Raw genomic sequence first — 19,045 nt, 5'->3', positions numbered from 1 at the left:
AGGGTTCTCAAGAACCTTTGAGAAGGCCAAAAAAATAAATTTTGAAAAAAAAAATGAAGGAATTAACATGATCTACATCCAAATTAAGATTCATTTGATTTTGCCTTATTGCATCATTGTGTAGCTAGTTCCCTTAGTGACAGGAAATGTGAGGGAAATTAAGTGGAGGCCCTAGCCAGGTAGCCAATAAGTATGTGTCTGTACTTTTTGTTGCTTGAAAGAATCTAACCAGAAGCTAAGGGAAGCAAGTTGTAATAATAAAGGCAATAGCATATATTCCATTCCATTATGAGTTATGTTAGAAATATCATGATGGTTACATATACGGTTACACGTTTGTTTTTAAAATTATAAAACTATCTCATATAATCTAATGAAAAGATCACTTCATCGAGATATTTTTATAATTTTAAAGATAACGTATAACCGTGTGTGTAACTTTTTTTATGCATATAATATTTTTCTTCCATTATATATATATATATATATATATATATATATATATTCACTTTGCATATATATAATTGACATGTGTTGACTCATTGCTAACTGTTTCAGAAATCAATATCCACTCAAATGAAAATTTATAATTTCCCCAATTTAATTAACAAAATATTTCATAATATATATAATTTGAATCTCTGTCGTAGGTGGTGTTGCAAGCATATATCGTTCATCTATCCTCAATATTCTTAATGATTCAACTTTATTTTGACAAAGAAACATGTTTGGAACATGATGTGATGTTGGAACGTACAAGGCCCCGGCCCCCTCCCATTGCATTAATTCATATACATATATGCGAAAAGGACCTTTTTTAAAAAAAATAAAATTCCAATTCCTTGCTACTCACCAATGCCTCAATTGTGTTGCCTAAAAGATTGACATTTGGTCCCTCCATTCTAAAATATTAATTATATCGCTTTTTACTCACTTTCTTTGACATTTTTTACCCTTCAGTCAAGGGATATTTCATGATACACCATGACTCAAGGACTTAATTAATTACCGCATTACAGTAAAGATTCTAAATCGTTTATTCTTTTAAGATAATCTAAAAAGCTTATATATATACATTAAAAAAAACATATTTGAAAGCAAACAATTTATAATAGTTGCTAATAACCCGCTTCCATAACACCTTTGTTTTTCGTGTGTTAATTCATCGTTTTGACTCGAAAAACCATTAATATCGTAAATCCTTCATAATTCCGTAGTTGTTTTACACATATGATTGCCTATTTGTAAAATATATAGAACCATATTGGGGTAGCTTTATGGCTTTTCATATACTACCCTCTTTCTAGTTTCAAATTTGTATTCATGCATCTTAATTTGTTAATTCCCAATAAAAACTTCTCTAATGAATGGATTTTCTACCATTCAAATTCTATTTTGTAAAGATCAAAGTGTCTCGCAAATAATTGTGTTTCGGCGATTACACTATACTAGTTCTATGTTGTAGGCTCGTATCTATCTATATTACATTAGGGGTTTTATTTTATGTGTGATCTATTCTGTAATCTGTAGGTATAATTACTTATTAAATATATCGAAATAATTACGCCTCCCGATTATCAAGAAAAAAAATTTGTAAGTAGATTTTTCGTTTATCACTATTCGAGCATAAAATTAAGGATGATTTTAATTAAATTAATTATGCACGCGTCAAGTAATTCTATATTAATAAAGTTCGTGTCAGTTGTTTTATTATATTCCCTCACAAGTCACAACAAAGTGGATGATATTCCATATGCCATACATCAATGTGCAACAGGAAACCGTTAAAAAAAAAAGAACATAACAAACGAGTTTGTGGGTTCCAAATATATAACCTTTATCCAAAAAATACTAGAAATTAAACATCTCAATTTTGTATCAAAAAACTAAAAAGGAAAAAGAAAAGGAAGGGAAGGGAAAAAAAACAACTCAATTTAGCACCATAAAAAGCCACGTCGACATATATAATAACAAAAACTTGGCCAATAATGGCCATTATTAATTGAGCATTAGATTGATGGTATATGGATTTCGATAGGGGACTCAGACAATATGATTAGATTTGTGTGAATTGCATGAAAACTTCTTTGTGCTTTTATTTTTAGCGAGTTAAAAGCGACCAGTACTAGCTACCTTTAAATTTGAGGCTGAACTTTTAATACGGACGAAATTTTTTTCAAAAATATCGTTTGGCTCGTGAAATGAAATGATGAAAAATGCATAATATAGCTAGAAATGATAATTAAATTAATATGTGTGGATAATATAATTAATGATTTATATAATACACTTTTTTTTTTATAATTTGAGTCAAATGTTGGATGAAACAAATATGTGTAATCAATTACTGCATAAAATGTTGCTAGACCCTGGCTAATTAGATTGTTGTAATAGAGCATTGTTATTAAAAAATTGTCGGGTTTGAGTTTTAGCTATTAAAAGCACATGGAGATTTTACTCATTAATTTTTAGCCTATTTTCGAATGATATATCAAGGGCTGGGATACTGAACCAAAATATCGATTTTTCGGGATATCGTACCGAAATTTTTTCGATATATATACATTTTTTTGGTATATCAAATTTTTTTCGGTATCTATACGGTATTAGTATGAATTTTTTCCATAGCAAAATTTCAATATCGGTATTAGTATGAATTTTTTTCATACCAATATTTTTTATACGGCATACCGAAAACCCACCCCTAAATGAATGGGGTGAATTTAATGCATTTTACGCCGTTAAATGTCTCGCAAATTAATAAATAATCAACCCCCAGCTCTTAAAATCTACACACAAAATTTAATCGTGTGATCTAAAATAATGTTAATCTTAATCAAAAGGCAACGGTACTATAGTCTATTGACATTAATCAACTAGCAAAAGTATGTTCACATTCTCTAAATTGATGTTTTCTTAAACACAAAAAGATCGAACGAACCAATATAAAAATAAAAATAATTCTTTTAAAACAAAAAAAAATGTATAATGAATGAATCATTAAATTAATAATATTAATATCATAAAATTATGTACACAATTTTTCCATAGACACCATTTATATGGTCACATGATTAGTCTTTCATTATTTTCAAATTATGTGTTATGTCTACTTTCGGATGTCTTCGTCTAGACTCCTTCGTTGTTACTTTATTCTGTTTAATACTCACTTCGTCTCATATATGTTGTCTTATTTTAGTTTTCATACGAAATAAGAAAAATTTATTGAGAAAATAAATTTTATATAAACTTTCTATTTTATCCCTATTTAATGTATTAAAAAATGATTGCACAATTTTCAAGGTATAGTTAATAGAGGTATATTAGTAAAGAAGTATAAAAAAGTATTACTAAATATGATATATGACTATATATTTGGGACAAACAAAAAAGAAAATGTGAACACTATAATTGGGACGGAGGGAGTATATATTTCACCGCCTTCTTTTTCGCGGTTTCATTTATATATATATATATATAGAGAGAGAAAGAGTTTTGATCAATTGACAATTATTATGGGCAATTACGTGAGCAACTGCTGATGTGACACCTTATATATAAATATAATATATATATATATATAGAAATTTTCAGTTGCCCAACCAATGATGTCCAACTCTTCCCCGATAAGTGGGTTTTAGTGATACGAAATTTTTTAAAAAAAAACAACTAAAACCCGATAGTGGGTTTAAGTGGTCGGGGACAAGTTGGGCAGAAATGGTTGGGCAGCTGAAAATTTTTATATATATATATATACAGTTTTGTTATGCTGCCCACTTTTTGTGCCCACCACCATGTCCATCTATGAGGTGACACTCATCCATTGGATGAACCATTTGAATATAATTCATCTCATCCATTGGATGATTGCCACCTCATAAGTAAACATGAAGGTGGGCACGAGAGGTAGGCAGCATAACATAACTCTCTATATATATATATATATATATATATATATATATATATATATATGTATATATATATATGTCCAAGAAAAAACATACGAGAAACAATGGGCCGACAATCTGAAATTAGTAAAGAAACAATGAAATGACAAGAGGAAGTGCGCCCGGTAGATGTTAACCCCACTCCCCACAAATCATGTAATGACCTAATTTTTATTTTTATTTTTATTTTTTTAAAAAAAAGAAAAAGTTAAAAAAGAAAGGGATTTGGAACTTGGAAGGACTCATCGTTAGGTAATTTATCAAGAGACGATAATTGATCGTATCGTTGCTCAAAGTTGGCTTAAAACGCAGAGAATTGAGCGAGCTCAAATATCGTTCCCTTTTTAATTAATAAAAGATTGCTTTGTCATTTATCATTTAATGCATGTTGGTATTATTTATTTTTTTTATTAAAAAAAAGAGAGATTTTAGGAACTAAGAAAACATTATATTTATTACATTAAAGAAGTTTAGGTGAATGACTTCCCTCGAACTTCATTGTTGAAATATAATCCTCACAATGTATTTGCGAGATTTCATATACACATGGAAAAGTTTTTTTTTAAAAAAAAAAATGTTTGACCGAAATGATTTTGCTAATTACCCAAGAATTAATTGTATGTTTACTGACAACAACGAAATGGATCTTGTATTGATAAACTATGAGCTATCAAAGATTCAAAAGTCATCGAAGGGTTCAATAATAACATTTTGTCTATTCCAAAATATAAAGTGTAAGACAACAATAAAAGCATATCCTATACAGGGCACAGGATACCACACTCAGTTTTCCCAAGGGGAGGAATCGGTTCGACCTCTTCATAAAAAATTCGCAAATCTAGTAAAGCCATGTTCATATTACCGCTCCCCTGTTCTTTTAACCTGTAGGCAATAAATACATTGTTCGTCTGTATCTGAGGTTAATATCCCAGTTCGAAAAAGATTGTGCCCTCAAAGTTTTACAGTAATGACCTAGAAGCGTGGGCTGAGGCAAGTTCATTCGTTCCGGATTGATGAGTACTTCTCCCAGAGATTTGGAGACTTGGCTATTTCGTTCATAAGATACTTAAACTTGTGACTGCAATCATCTCCACTGCAATCGTAGACGGTAGAATACAGATAAAACATAGGTGTTTAGCACCATGGTCGAAAGATAGTATTCTAAAATGATATAGTTTTGATGGAGGTAAAAGAACATATATGCAGCTAATTAGAAGGAGACTATCGGGTTTTTAAACGAGGCATAAGCTGGGAATAGCAAAAAACATGCTGTTCCACTTCCAAAATAGGTCGGTAATTTATATTCTTCTTGAACAGGAGAAAGAAGAACGACATGTCCGAGGTGAGGGTTCGGTCGGAAGAGTTTAAAAGATCAAAGGTTAACAGATCAAGCCTGAGATGGATATAGTTAAGGTTTTACCCGAGAGATTCTTGAACTTGATATGCTTAAACAATCTGAAGAAACACACAAATTGAACAGTCCAAGAAATCCCCAGAAACATACCTTATACGATTCAGTGATGCAATTACCCTGAGGGCGCTCCTGATCATGTCCTCATTCCGGTCAACTTCTTGCTTGACAGCATCTTGCTTAGGTCTAAAATTAATAGTTTTTTGGAGCGGATCTACCAAAGAATCCAGAACTGAACGTTCACGCAAAATTATCCAGAAACAATGGTTAACATCAAATTTAAAAGCTGCAATGGAAAAATAGAATTAAATGTAACCATGAAATAATGAAGTGAAATACCTGCCAACACAGCAGACGGACACTTTTCAGCCAACTTCGAGAGGATGAGATGACAAGGCATTTTCACATCATAATGATCTGGAGAAAAAAAGATGCAAAAATGAGTACTGCATGCATCAAATATAAGGTCATTAAGATATTTATTAGGTTACAGGTCTTATAATAATGCTCAAAACGGGGTATATTATTAGCTAGAGTCGGACTGACTCACCATCTAAACCAGATGAAAGGTATGGGACGATAAAAGATGAAGGATTCATTTGATTGAGACAGCTATCCAACAAAGTGTCTACACATTCAAATGCAGCTTTCCTCAACTCAAGCCCATCATCAACAGTGTGCTTGAAAGGGCCTAGATCAACTGTCCTGATCAATTCTTGCTGTGGGGAAAAAAATAAAGAAACTGATCAAATGGACTTCAGCAACCACCAGAGGCATACAAATCAAATGGTCACTAGGTTGCTTGCACAGCTAAGGCATGCAGCTAGATTTCAGTTTAATCCACAGAGTTTGCAGTTTTATTAAAACCAAACTGAACTTTTGGCTTAAAACCTATCGATTTAATTTTTGAATAAAGATAATAATCAGTGTCAATTCTGTGTTCTCCAACCATGGGATAAGGCCTATTATTTTATGGAAGTTATTTGTCTTATAGAATTTGAATTTAGGAAACGGTACTTTTAATGCATTTCCTCAAACTATAAAAATCTTACATAAAACATTCCTATCAAATATTGAGTAATCATCTCTTAACGAGCCCCAAATTTTCAGTCAACCATGCACATAGAAAAGTATTGAGATTCCCATAACATGACTTATATCGCGGGATCATAAGTACAATGGTACTCTTTCAGGGATGAGAAATGGAGCTCAATGCTCTCTGAAGCATTGAGTGAATGCCTGATTATATAAGCATAAAACGAACCTAGAATATAACACTGTAAGAAACATTGCCAAAAGTTTAGACTGCGAACTGCTGGATCCACAATGTTCATCCTAAATAAGACTTTTATAGGATATCATCATTGGTGCTGCTTATAGTTTGTGAGGCGATGATAAAACAGGGATGAAAATACTAGAGACATCACCTTAATTACTGTTTGGTCATATAGAAGTGGCAATAGTTCAGGAAGCAGGCCTTTTATCAAGTTCGGTTTGTTATGAGCCGCAGTACTTAAGGCCAATACAGCTGCACGCCTCACATGCTGCACAAAAAATTGACAATCCATGAATAGGTGGAATTCAAAAACAGCTAGAAAGAAAATCTGGATGAGATTTAACACTGCTTTATGATTCCAACATGAATCTAAGGTACATACTGTATGACTTTAATTACTAAGAATGATTTGTCAAAATACCCGGTCGGTGTCCTTGATAAGCATCAAGAAAGAAGAAATTTCAGGGTACAAAATCTCATCTATCTTCTCCTGACGCTCAACAATAGAATATTTCACTGCGATCACTGCGGTTGCTCGAGTAAAAGCAGCTGGATATGATGTCCTCTCCTACAATCATATGTCAAGCAAACCACAAGAGTGATCACAATTGGTCCACCCGAATAAGAAAAATGTTATCATTTCTCACGTGATACCTTAAGTTCAGGAACAAGCTTTCCTGGTTCAATAAGGGCAATTTTTCCCAGACATTCAGCAACCACGTTGCGAACTCCCTCTTCATCACTTTCACAGTGGTTAAAAAGCAAATTAATTATCTTCTCAACGCTAGAATCATCAAATTCAGCTTTGTCAACAGATTGTCTCACAATGACCTGTAAACAGGGAGTAAGCAAAGCAAAACTCAGTTACCAGAACACATAAACAAAAAGTTCTATCAAGTGAGTTTATCTGCAGAGAACACACCTCTTTCAGAGAATGGAGTAATAGATATTGCTTCTTCTGCTGATTATCGATTTTGTCCAATATAAAAGGCAGATACTTTGAAAGATTACCAACCGCGATATTTCCAAGAGCATAAGACGCAGCAGATTTTATTTCTTCAAAAGGTGATTGAAAGGAGTCGATAACAATATTCTCAATATGGTCCTGGGAACTTAGATCTTTTCTCCTCCCTATCTCCCCCAAACACAGTAAAGCAAGATGTTGCTTGGCCTATGTGAAATATTGCTGATTAGTAAAATAATATGACAACTAAAATTAGCAAAGGAGGCATAACCATCCACATGCATAATGAATTTAACTAGAAAGTAAACCTTATATTTCTTTAAAGCAGAAAAAATTTCTCGAAAACAATTTTAAAAAAAAAAACACAAAAGTACTGCACATAAGAACAATGGGGAATGTTTTCATGAAATTCCATATAATTGACAACAAGAGGATTTGTTTGAGTAGAAGATCAGACAGTGAAATTCTCTGAAGTGTTCCGGATGGCAATGCTCAAGAAAATATAACAGAAATAAAGCTGGACGCGTGTGCGTGCTGGTAAGCCTAATCCAACTTGTTCCAATTAGATGTGCAAAAAAAACAAAACGGCTCAAATATTATTTAATTCATATAAAAAAGTATCAGACTTGAACCCAGCTCCATCATGTTCATTTAAATTTTCAAGCCGAATTACATCGCGAATCATTTTATTCAGTAGTTTGTGAGCTTTAATATAAATAATTCATATTTTATAAATATACTTAAAATTAATTTCGGGCCAACTAAATCAAATTCAACTTCGAACTCTAGTTCAAAATGAGCTTGAGCCTAAAATAATGTAGCTTCGAGTATAGAACTGTCTAAAAAACTCCAAATTCTGAAAAACAGTAACATAAGTAGTTTTCGACTTGATTCAATTTTCCAACATCCCCTAGTTCCAATCTCATAGTTAAGAAGAGAAGAACAGCCAAGTAGTTACTCAAATTACAATATTAAATTTTCTCACATAATTTCTCGTAAACTAGAGTAGACTCCACTTTAGTGGGCCATACATTTTAATACCTTTGTTTTCAAGTATTTCAAACAAACAGTTCTTGAGAGAGAGAAGACTGTCCAATTCTTGTGAACTATTTCCATCACACTGACAATTAGGGTTCACCAATAATTTTAGCATGCACATCCCCTCATATATGACAATGCAATTTTCTAAATGCATATAATTATCGAAGTAAAGTACAGCACGTAAGACAAATAGATTAGCGTACCGAATTGGTGCTACTATCAGCTTTTAAGATATCTGTGAGCATCTTTACAGTGGACAAACATTTCTTATCGCCAGCTGCAAGGCACAGAACTGCCACACATTGGGCTATGGAAAACAAAGCCTGTTTCGCAACAGCACCAGACTTGGCAGATGGTTTTGCAGTTGAAAGAAGCGAGTCTAACAGGACATCAAAGCTGGTGTTTGTCGAGTATACAAGGGAACTGAAAAAGTTTTGCAGAGCCTGCATGTTTAGATATAATGGTTACCACATAGCATACAATTCTATAGCAGGTGTCACTTGCGACAGCGTTAGATTAATACCAGAAGGGCCTGCCCTTGCAGCAATGAGCTTCTAATTAAAGTCAGTGCTTGGGGGAGAACTTTGTTTCTGACAGTCAAACCAACATTTGGACCAGATCTTTTGTCGGCCATTAAGGTAGAGCATAATTCCAGGGCAAGAGCAGCCATATGCAAGTCTGAGTCGCTGGTAAAACATATTTACACTGATCACCCATAAATAATTTATCACCAAAACTGAGAGGACAGAAGCTTAAATGGCAATTGCAGAGGTGTGGATAGTACAAAACTTAAGTAAAACCTTATCAGGGTTGAAAGTTCAACTACAATAACTTCATAAGCAGCAGAAGCAATTTTATCACCATAGCCAACAATTAGTGTGTTTAGTGTTCCCAAGGTCGCTTGTCTTAATGCTCGATTAGCCTGTTAATTGGAAAACATGTAAGCTTATCAAAAGTTGTTGTACCAATTAGTAAGGTTCATTCCAGAAAAACCATTCAAAAGTTATATAGAAAGATAGCAGGTCACACCTTTCGTAGGAAAGCAGTCAGTTCCGAAATTACATGCTCTAAAACGCAAGATAGGTCGAGGTGAAGTGGAGAAGCGGCAATGACAGCGAAAGCCTGCAGAAAGGAATAGCGGATTGAACATTAGAAGCACAAAGGTATTTTTGAGCAACAATGTTCCAAAAGGTAAAAAAGAAATATATTTCTTGAGCATGGTGGCTCAATAAAATCAGTTTCGCCAATCAGTTTCGCCAATTGATAAGAAACATGTAGAAAATCTCCAGAGCAGACATAAGGCCATCTGAGCAAAGTCCTGGAAGAAATCAAGTTACTTAATAATCTAAGCCAATCAGAAAAATTTATGCATGTCTTTTCTCTACTCATCAATTGGACTTAAAAAATAAGTCGTCGGCTTTAATTTACGGAATTCAGTTGGTACAAACCGAAGCGTTGTTTGATAGAGGAGGTTGCGATAACGCATTAAAGGTAAATACGACCAAAAACACAGATGTCAATTAGTAAAAAATTAAGCATATTTCTCCCCCAGAAAACAAAGCAAATCAAATCACTACCATGTTTGACTAGAACCAGAAAGTAAGCAACTTCAGGAGCTTCAAACGATAGATGACCCAGCTCATTCAGTCAGTTAAAAATTTTATCTAGCTAACATTCCATGCTTGAAAGGCTGAAACTTAATAAAAACAGACTACATAAGCAGAATTGTGTATCAGAATACACTTCTATCAGGCACCAAACACTTCACATTAAGACAGCCACGTCAAAAAAGAGCAGAACAAAACGAATCGTGAAGAAGAACAGCTGCTCGACGTTCACTGATCTCTTATCACTAATCAGCAAGCTTCATCATGCACGATCAATTTCATCCCTCAACTAACTAGTTAAAGTATTTCCGAACTCTGAACCACAATCAATAACAGTTATATAGTAGTGCAGTTAGCAAAAATACGAGAATTCAGCCTTAACACAATCTTAAGTAAGCAGCAAATGCATGAACATACATGCAATAAAAAAAAAGAAAGAAGAAAGCCTCCAGAAAAATCTTTCACAAACCTTCACAGCTGTAAGTCGAGTTATCTCATTACCCATCCGATCAACAAGCACAGGAAGACATTCAGGTAATTCTCCCCCAACATGATCACCAAATGTCGAAACCACAAGTCCCATGCAAGAAATGGCACATTCTTTAACCTCCTGAGAGAGAAGAGAAATTGAACCCCAAAAAACTGGTGAAAGAACAAGATTTCTATTTGACAAATGGCCCTAACCTGATCTTGATCTTGGTTTGTTAAGCGTGACATTATAGCACTATAAATTGGATGGACATAAGGTTTGAAATCAAAACCATAAGCCTGAGGAACAAAATCACAGAACAATCTCAGGACGTGGCCCTCCAAAATCTGGAAGACAGATATGCGCAGAGAATGTGAGAATGGACCTCAAAATTTGGACGTAGAACACGAACAAGTTCTCCGCAAACTCTTAATGCCTCTGCTGTAACTTTGTAATACCGTTCACCAACAGCAGATATAACAGGGGCAGAAATGGCCTAGCACAAGATTTTCAGCAGAGAAGCAAGTTTTAAATATTTGTTGGTCAAATTGTGGTGATTACGATTTACGAGGAACATTGTCTAAATTGTTAATTTAAGCGGTTTACAAATTGGTAGGCATTAATTGAACCACTGCTCCATGCTCTACATTATGAGCTGAATAACAATCAATGCATCTTGTTTTAGACAATTTTCCTCCTTACACCAAGATCATAATGAGCGTATAGCATCATCTCCAATTATTTTTTGCGTGCATTGTTAGAGTTAGTAAATAACAGCATCCATTAGCTATCGTAAAAGAGCGAAGACTACAACATCTACTTTTGGTGGTAATGTCAATAAGGACATGGCAAGCTAAAATACAACTAAAATATGTCTGATTAACTGTTTTATCATTTATGGTCATGATCATTGCATAGATAAGCCAACCATACATACTGTTTATGATTATTGGAGGACCATGGAATAAGCAAAAGGATATTGAAGAAAATTTCTAGATAGATGAAAGAAGTTGGGGGCGTAACTATATGGATAGTACAACGGAAAATAAAGCCACAACTAAATTCAGCTATAAACTAGAAAATTTTAAGTGGTCAATGGTAACTTGCAAAAACAGGTACATATCGTTACTACATGAAGCTAATGCGGCTCCTAATTATATTACAAAAGTTAGATGTACATGTTACAAGGAAATCACTGATACTTTATAGCACATAACAGAGATACTTGAGCAGTCGCAAGGCATTTTCAAGTTGATTCTTGTAACTGCTTCTTTTAATGTAGCTATCTATTATTTTGGTATTTACTCTCTAATAGAGGAATGGTTTCTGGACTCTTCTTTTCCAATATCTATTTCTGGAATCTGGGGGTTATAAAATGAACAATCCTAACTCAACTCAACAGATTAAAAAAGCACAGAGATGCATACGACGTGCATAACGGAGTTTCACCACCTTTTTCAACAGGTAAAAATTAGTTTGGCTTGTTCTTCTCAGAAATTTACCAAATATTCATATTTTCAAGCCATCATAAAACTCAGTGACATGAAGACGAGTACCTTAATATAGGGATGGAAAACTGAAGGAGTGTGCGAGGCTAAAACTAATCTTGTAAAAACAAGAGCTTCAATCTTTAAATTTGAGGTTGAGGATTTGTCCTGTTCATAAAGGTAATATAAGTATTAGAGTATCTCCCTAGCAAAAAAATAACCAAATTCATTAATATTACAGAATCACCAAAAGAGTTAAAACTTACACAAAGTGCTTTCTCAATACCAGGGGTAAGAGATCCAATGTGGTCGGCGAGGCAATCAGGCAAAACGATTATCACCTCTTTCAAAACTGAGAAGGCACCAACCTGTAAGACTTGAAAAATGTGAGAAAGCTCAGAATCTATTTTAAAATCATTGGGGCATATTTGCCGCATCTTTTACCTTAGTTTTGATAGATTTTTCACGTAACTGTCTATTTACAGATCGAATTATCTTTGGCACTTCTTGCTTCAATAGGTATTTGGGACTGCATGGCATATCCAGAGTGTCAGAAAATGAAGAAGTTGCATACTTGGTGTAGGCAAGGAGCACCATGTACCGAAATCAGGGAATAATTCATCAATTTTGACAAAAGTATATCAAATGCAGAATGCTGGAAATCTTGTATCAATGTCATAACACACCAGTAAAGCGAGATTCCTACAGAAGCTTTTCATGGAGTCAACATCAAAGTTAACTGCCCATTCTCCCCTACACCCCATTGCACTGCTTCACTAGTGAAGTCATCAGCTAACTAAAGCTTGTTAATTCAAAAACAAAAGTACCACTTTTTGGCTTATTATCGACCATTTCCCTCTTTATTTTATGATCCCAGAAAATTATTCTCTTTCTTCATCTTCACATTCCTATGATCACAAATATTAAGATAAGCATCTCAAGTTCCTCAAATGATTATTTTCCGAAAAGTTTGTTGAGATTTCATCACAAATGTCGCAAAGAAGACTTTTGTTTTATCGTACAGTTTTGAGGTCCACATTAAAATAAATTGTGCCAAACATCATAAATAGAGTTACCATGCTGAACTGCTGTCATCACAACTATATTTGAGTGTTATAGATAGCATGGGTACCCAACAAGACAAATGACACCTTACCTTGATTGATCAAAATCTGTCTGGCCTTTTGTAACATTTCCTGTTTGTCTTAGTAACTCGATGAACGTGCTGAAGACATCCATCTGCACCAAAGATAGATGATCAGCTAAGGATGAGTAAAACAAAAACCAGTAGTGCAGTTTACCTCATACCTTGACATTCTCTTCCCTCTCTTTGAACCTATCAATTAACTTCGGGCATGCCTGCAAATATATTCTTTTTAAGTCAAGCACCATATTTTGATTAACTGGACGAGAGAAATTGAAGAGAGATGGTTTATTTACACACAAATAATCTTCTCAATCATACTCCAATATCTCATTTTTCATGCGATTACATTCAAAATGGTAAGACGACTGAAATTAGAATTCATGATATTTGAGGAAGAAAATAAGATTTCTCTATATTTCAGGAATTATGTACATATGATAGTCAGACGACTGATTCTTTTAGCCAAATAACTTTTTTTTAATGTCACTATGCCACCAAGATTAGTATTACCATTGTAAAAACATTCTTGTGCCCAACAAAAAATATTTTTCCAAAAATTATAGCAATTTCAAATTTTTTTAGTTAAATTTGATGAAGTGCAAATGATAACCAACATCATAGAACTTTAAAGCATTAAAAGGCAATTCGAAATTCAACAGCGAAGGAAAAAATTAAACATGACCGATCAAAACCTTACTAGGGTTTGTGAAAAAGTTTTTATCGAGTATCACAGTCACACAGCAGTTCAAGGAGTCGGAAGTGAGTGATTGCCTGTGTAGCACCAAGGACTGAAGGACATCAAGATTTATCGGTCCAAAATTATCCATCATGGATTCAGTTCCAAAAATTTTGACATTTACCACTATGTTCTTCCTTGAACATTAGCTCTGCTGCGGTTACCCTATTTTCAACTGTGACAATTTCATCGGATATGGAAACTTGACCTTTCCATATCTTTGGAATAAAATTAACGTCACTGTACAGTTGTTTCCCTTCCGTGTTAGTTCATGTCAAATGACAAATTTAGTTCTTCAATTTTAATCACCTTGTGATCATGACATAGATCCAAACAAATAATGTATTGAATTTATATCATTCACGTAGACAAGGCGAAGCCTGAAGGTACAAATAAATCTTTGGCATTGATTGCTTTTTTTTGTAGAAGTGGAAGCTTCTATTTCTACCTTTCAAGTCTTCAAAATTTGCACTAGCAATATATTTCCACCTTTACAAACAATTATTTTATCTTCCCAATCTTCTCAGTCCGTTTCGTATTTTTGGTAAAATACATTTTAAAACTTTTGAAGCTCTTTCCAATCTTCTCTCTCAAATTTAATTATTCACGACTCCAAAGAGCAGATCAGCTTACAATTCATGAGGAAACATAAAGTAAATGAACAGGCTAGAGCTGTGAGCTCATTTCGGAAAAAAAAAGTCACATTGTCAATGGCATCTTGCCTGACAATTTATTACAAGAAGTCATTTACAATTTAATTCTGTGGATAATTATTTAAAGGGTGTACAAGAACAATGCCAAGAGAAGAGCTACAATGATCATGGCATACTCTGATACCACACTAGAATAGAATGTTAAGATGCGATATAAAGTATGCCTACAATTAGATATATATTGAAACTTATCGATGCATACCTCCTCATATAGTCTTGAGAGCATCTCAGGACGAGAAACAATTAACGCCGCCAAGCATTTAGCAGAAGCTCGACGCACCTTCCAGCTCACATCTTCATCGTCTGTGTATTCATTAGCACTCTCACTACAAGCTCATAGAATGAAATATTAGCATAAATCCCTATCATTGATAACATCCAAGTCCTCAATTAGCAAACAATTAACTTTGGAACATACTCGTCCTCCTCTTCCACATAACTCTCCTCATCTGTGTCTTCCTCCATGTTATCAGTGAAATTAGGATCATAGCTAAGAAATTCCAAAGTAAGACGTAAAATTTGATCGCAGTAGGAAGATATATCCCTGGGACATCTCAGCAAAAAGCTCTCCAATGCCTGAGCAGAAAAGTATTCGACCAAGTATAAAATGAGAGAAAATAAGAACAGGGGGAACTCAAACAAAGATTGTATTGATCACGAAAATGATCACTGATACACAATATTAAAAGAACGAGCACCTGCAAGCTATACTCTCTAAGCTCTTCATCATTCTCTGATGCATTATTGCAGTAGCCAATTAGTATTGGAACCGTATCTCCAAGGTGCGGACCAAAACGATAACCTACAGCTCGGCTTGAAAACCAAAAAGCCAGATGTCAATCGATATGATTCATCATAGACGGGTAAAATGCATGAAAAGGTAAAGCATATGCCATGACAACTCAATACACAATGGACCCGCGGTATCAGAATTACCAACACTGAACAAGAATAACATTCTAAATTTCCATGATTCCCGTGAACAACTAAAAAAATATCATTTTCATATCTCAATGTAAGTTATTCCTGTCCTGAGAAGGTGAAAAAATCTACCTTTACCATAACTAAATCGACAAAATCAAAAGGACCGTAAGGGTTCAAGGCACATGAGATGGCTCTGACAGCATCAGAGCAATCATAGACACATCTAACCATTAGCAAAAAAAGGCTATTTCAATCATTTACCTTAAAGCACCAATCATTTGGATGTTTGTCCGTGTAATTTCAGACTTTGTGGCCTTACTTTTCAAAAGTCGAACAACTTCAACAGTAGCTTTAGCCAACAAATCATCAGACAAGCTTGAAGAGAGAGAAGCTGAAGCAGCAATGTTGTAATAACCAGCGAAAAGGAAGAGTTTAATCAACTGATGAAACTAAAATCAGAGTATCTTCAACAAGATTTTGAATTTGATTCATCCTACCAATAGAAGAAACAGCCTTCTTTCTGACACTGGCTTGATTCAAACTCAACTGAGGCAACAAGGCACCTAACAAGACCTCATGGTCTGACGCCATTACATTCCCATATTTTTGAAGAACGTCACACATAATATCGAGACATTCACATTTGATTTCTGTACTCATTCCCTATAATAAGAGAGGATACATAAATTTCATGATGAGGATAAAGAAAACCAAAGTCTAATGAAATGACGAAAAAAGTTCTTTGAATACATAAATATTTCAGCTCATGACAATAAATCTACCACTACAGTATACAAAACACCACACAATACCACAGCCTACAGTTGAGGGCCCCATAAGATGGGAAGTTCGATCCTACCCATGGGGTAGGTGGAAGTATGTGATTGGTGCAAATTATGTGGGGCCCACATGATTTGCTCCAATCACAAAAGTCCACACCACCCACAAAAGTCCACACCACCCATGGGGTAATACCCCATGGGTAGGATCGAATTTCCCCCATAATACAAGGTTTAAAAACCCTAACACATCATTTTTTGAGTTTTAGACACCTAATAAATCAAGAGAATAGAAAATCTTCCATAAAAGAGGTCAAAGAAAATTACTGTTATTTCATACAAGATAACAATGACTATGAGACGACAGCTCGAAAGCTCCCATCTTCAAGCTTTGAAGGACTTGAAGCACACAAGTTTATCTCCTTTTCTATATCTAACAGGTTGCATCATAGGAGTAAATCTATCTTTCCCAAAACAATCCAAACAAACCTAAAGGTGCACCTACACATGCAGAAATGCATATAAAATAATGTCGTTTGATATTGCCCGACAGTATTTTACATGCATATCTGCCTGTCCGAGGATGGGTTTCAGGATACATCGAGAGAAAAGTATCGGGCAACCAATAATTGAGCGTGACTTGCATAGTTCATTTAAATTTATATTATTATTGAATCCTGAAATAAAAATCATACACGATGAAGAACACATTCAAAACCATTGTCCTCCAACTTCCAACAAAGCTTGCACATAATAGTATCGATAGCAAGTGTGAATCTGTTACTCAAGAAGGTAGTTGTCTAGTCCATATCAAACAGATGAATGATTGATCAAGTGACTCACCTGAGCGGTTATTCCTTGAATTAACTTTGGAGAAATAGATACAAGAACAGATTGTGCAATAGATGGGCTAGGAACTTCCCCAACAATTGTCTTTAAAGCAATGCTAGCAATGTCACGGTGTTGCTCTTTCCCATTGAGCAATTTATCGCAAAGCTTATTAGTCATCTCCAGAACCTGCTGCTCTCTAATTTTCTTCACCAAAGGAACAAGACTGGAAATGAACATCCAAGCAAAATCAATAAGATTGCAGTTTCTCAATACTAAATATTATAAACTGAAAATAAATCTAAAAAGCTACGTATTTAAAGAAGCAAGATCAAACCACTTCACAGCTAATCCGGAAACATCGCCTGCTGCATCATCCAGTTGTTGTATGACAATATTAGACAATTTTGCTTCAAGATCGACATCTAGTTTAAATCCCTCTTTGTTTAATTCATTAAGCAAATCAGACGTCGCCATATATCTGTAATCTTTATCCTTTCCTGTCATCTGTGGGGCATAGGCAATATATAGTGAATAATTAAGTCATACTAACAGCTGAAAAATAAGAGCAACGAGGTGAATTGAAGACTATAAAGTATTCATGACTTACCTTTTCAAGTATCCCAGTTAATGCTAAATTAGCCATCTTCTTGAACCTCTAAGCAGCTCGTTCAGCTTGTAATTCACCAGAAGAAGATAGACCACCTTCTGAGTTCATAAATACAAGAATGAGTATATGAGTCTACGACATTAATCAATTTCGATAAAATAAGAGATTCCACAGAAAACCCCAATTGAAAGAACATTTTACCAAGAACAGAATAGCATCGCAAAGCAGGAAGTTAACAAAATCAATACAATTTGGTAAATAAACGAAAGGGAAAAAACTGGCAAAAAGAACCGAACTAAGAACAAACCTAATATTTGTAAAAAACGACAATTTCTGTTTTTGGATAAAGCTCGAGACCAAATTTGGCATCTTGAAACTCAGAACATCTTCCTAAAACCTCGCATTCCCAATGACGAAACCACACCAAATTGATCGAAAAACATTAAAAAGAAACACACACACAAACACAAACACAGTAAATGCAAAAGAGTGCATCCGCGCAAGCATGACGCGCAATCATACTGATGAAAAAAAATGCAGCAAAATCAATCCAACACATAATCCAAACTGAATTTTCTACAGCTACACAATCAGAGCTATTGCAATGCACCGGTTTTTTCCTCAGAAATCGTCACAGGACGAGATAGGCATGTGTTACCTGAGATTGCGAACAGGAATCGGAATAAATTTCACGCCAGAGCCGATGGTGGATGGACTGATTGTGCTTGTTCTTAAACCCTACGCACTAAAGTGAAGCTGTTCGAGCAGGCAGCCAGATCAGATGTAGCAGCAACACTCGTGAATGCTGCACTCGCGCTTATTATAATTAGCGTCGTGGCGCATTCGTAATGCGTGTTATAAATTGTATATAAATTATATATAAATTATAAATTGTATTATTCCTTTTGGAGATTTTTTTTTTTTTGTCATTGATTTTGTTTGCTAGAAAAAAAAATTATTTGTTCTCGATTAAAAAAAATAATTCATTTGTCTTTTAGTTTATTTATGCATATAATACTAGTCAAATTTATTTCTCTTATCTTATTTTAAATTTATAGTTTCGAAAATAAATATTTATCTTACTTTATCTTTTTTCTTTAAAAATA

At 34.4% G+C, this 19,045-nt stretch overlaps 1 protein-coding gene across 1 annotated transcript; it reads right to left on the bottom strand.

Moving 5' to 3' along the window:
- Positions 1 to 4,643: 4,643 nt before the first annotated feature.
- LOC140884224 (cullin-associated NEDD8-dissociated protein 1) lies at positions 4,644 to 18,763 on the bottom strand. The gene is made up of 30 exons (XM_073290907.1): positions 18,598 to 18,763; positions 17,940 to 18,037; positions 17,667 to 17,836; positions 17,345 to 17,555; positions 16,220 to 16,385; positions 15,984 to 16,113; positions 15,497 to 15,611; positions 15,217 to 15,374; positions 15,001 to 15,124; positions 13,511 to 13,561; positions 13,359 to 13,441; positions 12,647 to 12,731; positions 12,469 to 12,570; positions 12,272 to 12,370; positions 11,101 to 11,211; positions 10,931 to 11,014; positions 10,716 to 10,856; positions 9,669 to 9,761; positions 9,440 to 9,561; positions 9,163 to 9,325; positions 8,843 to 9,082; positions 7,557 to 7,805; positions 7,289 to 7,465; positions 7,056 to 7,202; positions 6,786 to 6,902; positions 5,909 to 6,077; positions 5,698 to 5,775; positions 5,452 to 5,590; positions 4,920 to 5,040; positions 4,644 to 4,829 (listed from the first exon to the last, which is right to left on the bottom strand). Exons 2-29 carry the CDS (start codon positions 17,973 to 17,975, stop codon positions 4,944 to 4,946), a joined length of 3,657 nt encoding a protein of 1,218 aa, XP_073147008.1. The 5' UTR covers positions 17,976 to 18,037; positions 18,598 to 18,763; the 3' UTR covers positions 4,644 to 4,829; positions 4,920 to 4,943.
- Positions 18,764 to 19,045: the final 282 nt, after the last annotated feature.

This window comes from Henckelia pumila, chromosome 2 (assembly GCF_033568475.1).
Source record: "Henckelia pumila isolate YLH828 chromosome 2, ASM3356847v2, whole genome shotgun sequence".
NCBI classification, from domain to species: Eukaryota; Viridiplantae; Streptophyta; class Magnoliopsida; order Lamiales; family Gesneriaceae; genus Henckelia; species Henckelia pumila.
The sequence above is the reverse complement of the archived record's forward strand: the minus strand, read 5'-3'. Positions and strand labels throughout refer to the sequence as shown.

Excerpts from the sequence above, each read along its gene's own strand:
- LOC140884224 (XM_073290907.1), bottom strand. The coding sequence starts at position 17,975 with ATGGCTAATTTAGCATTAACTGGGATACTTGAAAAG. Across the intron at positions 6,903-7,055 it reads TTATCAAGGACACCGACCGG|CATGTGAGGCGTGCAGCTGT; the intron begins GTATTTTGACAA and ends TTTTTTGTGCAG. Across the intron at positions 5,591-5,697 it reads TCCGTCTGCTGTGTTGGCAG|TTCTGGATTCTTTGGTAGAT; the intron begins GTATTTCACTTC and ends GTGAACGTTCAG.